The sequence below is a fragment of the Eriocheir sinensis genome, chromosome 22 (assembly GCF_024679095.1).
Source record: "Eriocheir sinensis breed Jianghai 21 chromosome 22, ASM2467909v1, whole genome shotgun sequence".
Taxonomy (NCBI): domain Eukaryota; kingdom Metazoa; phylum Arthropoda; class Malacostraca; order Decapoda; family Varunidae; genus Eriocheir; species Eriocheir sinensis.
In genome coordinates, this window is record NC_066530.1 from 11953668 (window position 1) to 11960431 (window position 6764).

General features: G+C 42.1%; 1 protein-coding gene across 2 annotated transcripts in view; it reads right to left on the reverse strand.

Annotated features, from left to right (window-relative positions):
• The window catches only part of LOC127002065 (ionotropic receptor 93a-like), a 60803-nt gene that overhangs the window by 37762 nt on the left and 16277 nt on the right, over positions 1–6764 (reverse strand). For both annotated transcript variants that reach the window (XM_050867502.1, XM_050867503.1), the window contains exons 4-6: positions 6096–6245; positions 4472–4580; positions 1184–1289 (exon numbers count right to left, since the gene is read on the reverse strand). In XM_050867502.1, the coding sequence (XP_050723459.1) occupies positions 1184–1289; positions 4472–4580; positions 6096–6245 (365 nt within the window). The remainder of the gene's footprint in view (positions 1–1183; positions 1290–4471; positions 4581–6095; positions 6246–6764) is intronic.

A 6764-nucleotide genomic window follows, 5' to 3' on the forward strand; every position in this document is an offset into this window, starting at 1 on the left:
GGTCCTTGTGGTCTTGGCTTATGAAAGAATGGGGAAAAGTTTTATGTTACGAGGAAAGGAAGGGGAAGAAGTTTGGGAAAGGTTCTTGTGGTCTTGGCTTATGAAAGAATGGGGAAAAGTTTTATGTTACGAGGAAAGGAAGGGGAAGAAGTTTGGGAAAGGTTCTTGTGGTCTTGGCTTATGAAAGAATGGGGAAAAGTTTTATGTTACGAGGAAAGGAAGGGGAAGAAGTTTGGGAAAGGTTCTTGTGGTCTTGGCTTATGAAAGAATGGGGAAAAGTTTTATGTTACGAGGAAAGGAAGGGGAAGAAGTTTGGGAGGGCACATCAAAGGGTGGAGGGAACAATGGGAAAGGACTTGGGCTACAACGAAAAGATAAAATCGAGAAAAGGGAAGCGTCGTTAAATATGTACTTCGAGAAAACAAGTGTGGGACATTTGAATATGATCTGATGGCAATAATATCCCAGCTGTAAAGTGTAATGATAATAAGCTGGGTACTGTAGTAACTAATCACGACAATATTGGCCCAGAAGCTTATGTTGAGTGATGGAGTGCTTATGGTTCTAACAGAGGAGAGAATGGGAGAGGTTTATGATTACGAGGGAAAGATAAGATGAGAAAGGAGGAGACATCAGTTGGGTTTGAAAATGGAGAAGAACTGGGACTCGTTAATACTTACTTAAGAAACAACAGCAACTTATAGACAGTTTACTTCCTTCGTTGAATTCCACTACTTCACTATCAACTATTCTTATCCTAGCTATTTACGCTATATCATTATTACTAACAGAGAAAACTAGCATGTTGGATGTAGCCATTAACCCATAAAAGAAATGCATGAGAGATTGTGGCGAACTAGGTAAGGCTGACTGATATTATTGGAGCTGATGTCAAGGGGAAAGGAAAGGAGAGCTTGTAATATCGTGAAGAGAATACGGTGAGCAATTATAAGATAGAAAAAGAGGGGAGAAGTAAAGCTGTTTTTTTATACATCAAAGGACACGGCTCAAGGGCAACAAAAACGGGACAAAAAAAAAAGCCCGCTACTCGCCGCTCCCATAAAAGATAAAAGTAAAGAGTAGCCAAAAGACACGTAGGAATGGGATAAAACATAAGAGAATAGGTAAAGGAGAAATGTTAAGGAGAAGAAGGTGGAGAGATTGAAGCGCTGAATATCCTCACCAGACTCTGCATATCGTTGACGGCGTTCTTGTGTGTGATGACGATGAACTGCTTGTGTTTGGGTTCTCCGGCGCGATGCTTGAGCTCCGAAAATAACTTCTCCCGCCTGAGCGTGTGCGTGTGTGTGTGTGTGTGTGTGTGTGTGTGTGTGTGTGTGTGTGTGTGTGTGTGTGTGTGTGTGTGTGTGTGTGTGTGTGTGTGTGTGTGTGTGTGTGTGTTTGGGGGGAGGGAGGGAAAAAGAAAATGTTGTTAGCAATATATAAAACAAGATATATGTTGAAAAGTGTGTGCGAGAAAATAAGGAAGTAGTTTGCTTGCGTCCATTTAAAATTCTCTCTCTCTCTCTCTCTCTCTCTCTCTCTCTCTCTCTCTCTCTCTCTCTCTCTCTCTCTCTCTCTCTCTCTCTCTCTCTCTCTCTCTCTCTCTCTCTCTCTCTCTCTCTCTCTCTCTCTCTCTCTCTCTCTCTCTCTCTCTCTCTCTCTCTCTCTCTCTCTCTCTCTCTCTCTCTCTCTCTCTCTCTCTCTCTCTCTCTCTCTCTCTCTCTCTCTCTCTCTCTCTCTCTCTCTCTCTCTCTCTCTCTCTCTCTCTCTCTCTCTCTCTCTCTCTCTCTCTCTCTCTCTCTCTCTCTCTCTTTTAGGAGCGAGTAGCGAGGATTTTTTATTATTGTTTCCTTTTTTGGGCCCTTGAGCTGTCTCCTTTGTTGTAAAAAAAAAAACTTAATTTCTTATCCTCTTCAATGCCGAGACGAGACAAATACAGTGTTAGTAAGAAGAAATGAATGTACAGAGAGGAAGAGAGGAAGATGGGTAAAGAGACGGAGAGATTGACAGAAAGAGAGAAGAAAGGAAATTAAAGAAAGCAGAGAGAGATAGAAAGAAAGAGACGGAGAGATTGATAGGAAGAAAGAGAGATAGGAAGAAGGAGACGGAGAGATTATAGAAAGAAAGAAGGTAGGAAAGGAAAGAAAGCAGAGAGAGGTAGAAAGAGACGGAGAGATTAGTAGAAAGAAAGAAGGTAGGAAAGTAAAGAAAGCAGAAAGAGAGAAAGAAAGAAAGAAACGGAGAGATTGACAGGAAGAAAGAAGGAAGGAAAGGAAAGAAGACAGAGAGACAGAGAGAGAGAGAGAGAGAGAGAGAGAGAGAGAGAGAGAGAGAGAAAGGAAGATCCGAAGAGATTGATTGAAAGAAAGAAAGAAGGAAAGTGAAGAAGACAGAGAGAGAAAGAAAGAAAGAAAGAAAGAAAGAAAGAAAGACGAGAAAATGTACCTATAAATAAGGAAAAGAAATTAAGAAAGAATGAAGAGAGAGAGAGAGAGAGAGAGAGAGAGAGAGAGAGAGAGAGAGAGAGAGAGAGAGAGAGAGAGAGAGAGAGAGAGAGAGAGAGAGAGAGAGAGAGAGAGAGGAAAGAAAGAAAGAAGAAAGAAAGAAAGACGAGAAAAAGAAATTAAGAAAGAATGAAGGAAGAATATAAAGAAAAGAAAACGTAAAAAGATAAATAGAAAGATAAGGAGAAAAGAAAGCTAGAAAAATAGACGAGAGGAAAAAATCAAGAAAAAAATGAAAAGTATAAAGAAGGGAAGAAAAGGAAATAAAAGGAGAAAAAAATAATGATGAATAGACAGGAAAGAAAGAAAGGCAACTGTAATATAGAAAAAAAGACGAGAAAATGTTTGTAAATAAAAAGAAATTAAGTAAAATTGGAAGATATAGAGAACGAAAGTAAAGTAAATAAGTAAACAGAATAAAGATAGAGAGATTGAGAAGTAAAAAGAAAGAAAATAAATATATATATATAAATAAAAAGAATAAAAGAGAAAAAGGGAGAATGAAAGACAGATAGAGAGTAGGAAGGGAAAGGAAATAGAGAAAGAAAATAAAGGTAGAAAGATACATATGTAGAAAGGAAGAAAACTAAAATAAGAAAATAAAGAGAATAAAAGAGAAAAAGGGAGAATGAAAGACAGATAAAGAAGAGTATGATCAAGGGCATAAAATCGACATGCAGACACATAAAATAATCAATAGGAAGTTTTTAAAAGCGTCTTCGTGGCCTCTTATGTAAGTAATTATTATGCATATAGATTCAATGCACATCTCTCTCTCTCTCTCTCTCTCTCTCTCTCTCTCTCTCTCTCTCTCTCTCTCTCTCTCTCTCTCTCTCTCTCTCTCTCTCTCTCTCTCTTCTCTCTCTCTCTCTCTCTCTCTCTCTCTCTCTCTCTCTTCTTCTTCTCTCTCTCTCTCTTCTTCTCTCACCTCTTTCTTTTCCTTTTCTCATCTTTCATCCTCTTTCTTTCCATGGCTTTCTCCTTCCTTCCTCTTCCTCTTTCTCCTTTCACTTTTCTGCTCTCACTCTTCGTGGCTTTCCTTCCTTCTCCTCTCCACAATATCTTATCACTCTCTCTCATCTTTGCCACCCTCCTTCCTCCCTTCCTCCCCGCCCTCGCCGCGACGCCCACCGCTCCTCGAGGTCGCGTGCCTCGCCGCTGATGCTGGCGTGCCAGGGTCGAGGCGGACGGCGCGCGAGTCTTCGATTTTTCTGTCTATAATTTACCACGTGGAGCATTATGCATTGTGCTACGGGTGACGGCCGTATTAGAGATAGATAGATAGATAGATAGATAGATTAGTACATACATACATATTACATACACACGCTGAGGTAGCAAGATAGATAGTTAGATAGATGGAAAGATTCATAGCCACATATATACAAAGAGAAGATTGATTAGTGAGAGAGGAAAAAATCTTATTGCATATCTTCTACTCTATAAAAAGGCAAAGTTAGGGGCATACGCTATACCTGCGCGTGGCTTCGGTGTTAATCTCCGTCACACCCTTCTTAAAATCTCGCTCCAAGGTGACAGGATACATGCACATAATGATACAAAAAGAGATAGAGTGAGAGAGAAAGAGAAAAAAAACTAACTTACTTCATACGTGAGGAGTTAGATAAGGAAACAGATAGAGAGGTGTAAGAGAGAGAGAGAGAGAGAGAGAGAGAGAGAGAGAGAGAGAGAGAGACATAGGACGGTATTCTCAGAGGCTTCCACCCCTCTCATCAACCATTTCTAAGGGCCGAAAAGGAGATTAATGGGATTCTAATGAGTGTTTTTATAGGTTCATGGTACAGAAGAAGGGTCAAACTGTCACCAGGGCCATAAAAGTACCCCTGGAAATTCCTATAACTCCTAGGAAAGCCTTGTAAAATATGTGTGCTCGGCCGTCAAAATGTTTAAGAGTACAGACACAGAGAGAGTGAGAGCGTGAGTGAGAGAAAGAGCTGACTCACTTCATGGAGGAGCCAAGCTGGGAGAGGTCAACGAGAGTGATGGCTGTCTCGGGGTGCACCGTGGTCTCCTCCGACAGCACGTTGATGATGCTTTGCAGGTCCAGTTGTTCTGAGCGGGGAGAAAAGGCGGGGAGGAGGGAGAGAAAGAGGGATTGAAAAGGAGGAAGGACGGGAGGGAAAGAGGAGGGGAAAGAAAAAGTCAGGGAGGAGGGAGAGAAAAAGTAATTGAAAAGGAGGAAGGACAGGAGGGAAAACAGGAGGGGAAAGAAAAAGTCGGGGAGGAGGGAGAGAAAGAGGGATTGAAAAGGAGGAAGGACAGGAGGGAAAACAGGAGGGGAAAGAAAAAGGCGGGGAGAAGGGAGAGAAAAAGTAATTGAAAAGGAGGAAGGACAGGAGGGAAAACAGGAGGGGAAAGAAAAAGGCGGGGAGGAGGGAGAGAAAGAAGGATTGAAAAGGAGGAAGGACAGGAGGGAAAACAGGAGGGGAAAGAAAAAGTCGGGGAGGAGGGAGAGAAAGAGGGATTGAAAAGGAGGAAGGACAGGAGGGAAAACAGGAGGGGAAAGAAAAAGTAATTGAAAAGGAGGAAGGACAGGAGGGAAAACAGGAGGGGAAAGAAAATGGAACAAGGAGAAGAGTCAACGGAGAAACAGGAGGGAAATAAGGAAAACAAAAGGTAGAAAGAAGGTAGGAAGGAGATATATGAGAATGAGGTAGAAGGAACAGGAAGGATAGGAGGAGAGGAAAGAAAGATGGAGAGGAGGGAAAAGGAAGTGAAATAAAATGAAGATACAGGAGGGAAATAAGAAGGGAAAAGAAGGGACGGGTATGAGAGAAAAGAATGAATAAGAAGGGCGGAGGAACAGGAGAGAAATGCGGACAGGAGGAAAATAAAGAGAAAAACGAGGGAAAGGAGGAAAGAAGGGGAGGAAAGGAGAAACAGCAAAGAAAGACGGAGAATGAGGGGAATGGAAAGGAAGGAAGGAGAATGTGAAAGGGAAGGAAAGGAGGAAAATAAAGAGAAAAAACGAGGGAAAGGAGGAAAGAAGGGGAGGAAAGGAGAAACAGCAAAGAAAGACGGAGAATGAGGGGAATGGAAAGGAAGGAAGGAGAATGTGAAAGGGAAGGAAAGGAGGAAAATAAAGAGAAAAAACGAGGGAAAGGAGGAAAGAAGGGGAGGAAAGGAGAAACCGCAAAGAAAGACGGAGAATGAAGGGAATGGAAAGGAAGGAAGGAGAATGTGAAAGGGAAGGAAAGGAGGAAACAGGAAGAAGAGGAAGGAGTAACAGAAGTTAAAGAGAAAGAGAAGAAGGAAATAAATAAGGAAGGAAGGAGAGAGAGATTATATTATATCAAAATAACATCACCTCAAAATATTGCTTCATTCAGGTAATTCATAATGCAAGAAAGTTTTAAAGTGCATATATATTCACTACTACTACTACTACTACTATTACTACTACTACTGTTTCTACCCCACTACCATTACCAACACCCAATATAACAATAAAAAAAACTCCATCTTATCACCACCACCACTACCACCACCCTACTACCACCACCAACAACAACACCTCTATAGCGCAACTAACCACCATCTTCCCCACCACCACCACCAAATCTTCACCTAAAATATCGTCGTGGATCACCGTGATGTCGTTCCAGGTGAGTGTGTGCCTCGTCCGCAGGTCCCTGAACACCTGCGCCAAGTCGTTCGAGCCGCTGGTGATAGGGACGGTGATGGCGGTGCCGCGGCCGATCCTCCCACAGCCAGACCCTGTGAGGAGAAGGAGGAGGAGGAGGTGGAGGAGGTAAGAAAGTGAAGTGGAGTAGCATGAGGTTGGGGAGGAGGGAAAGAAACAGGAGGAGGAGAGGGATAAATGGTAGGAGAAAGAGGAGGTTGTGGAGAGGGATGATGAGAAGTAACAGTGACATGAGATTGAGGAAGATAAGAAGGAGAAACAGGAGCAAAATGGAGGAGGAGAAAGAATAAGAGAAAGAGGATGAGGTTGTGGAGAAGAAGGATAAGAAACAAAAGAATGATTTGAGGTAGACAGTGATTGAGAAGGGGGAGGAGAGGAAGAGATAAAAAAGTAAGAGAATGATATGAAGAGAGAAAAAAAGTTAGAGGATGATATGAAGTAGAAAGTGATTGAGAAGAAGGAGGAGGCGAAGAAGAGAGAGAAAAGTAGGGGAAAAATAAAGACGACAAGGAAAAAATAGAAAAGGGAGGAGAATGAATGAAGAAAGAAAGTATGAGGCAAGGGATGGTGGAGGACAAGGAGAAGGAGAACGA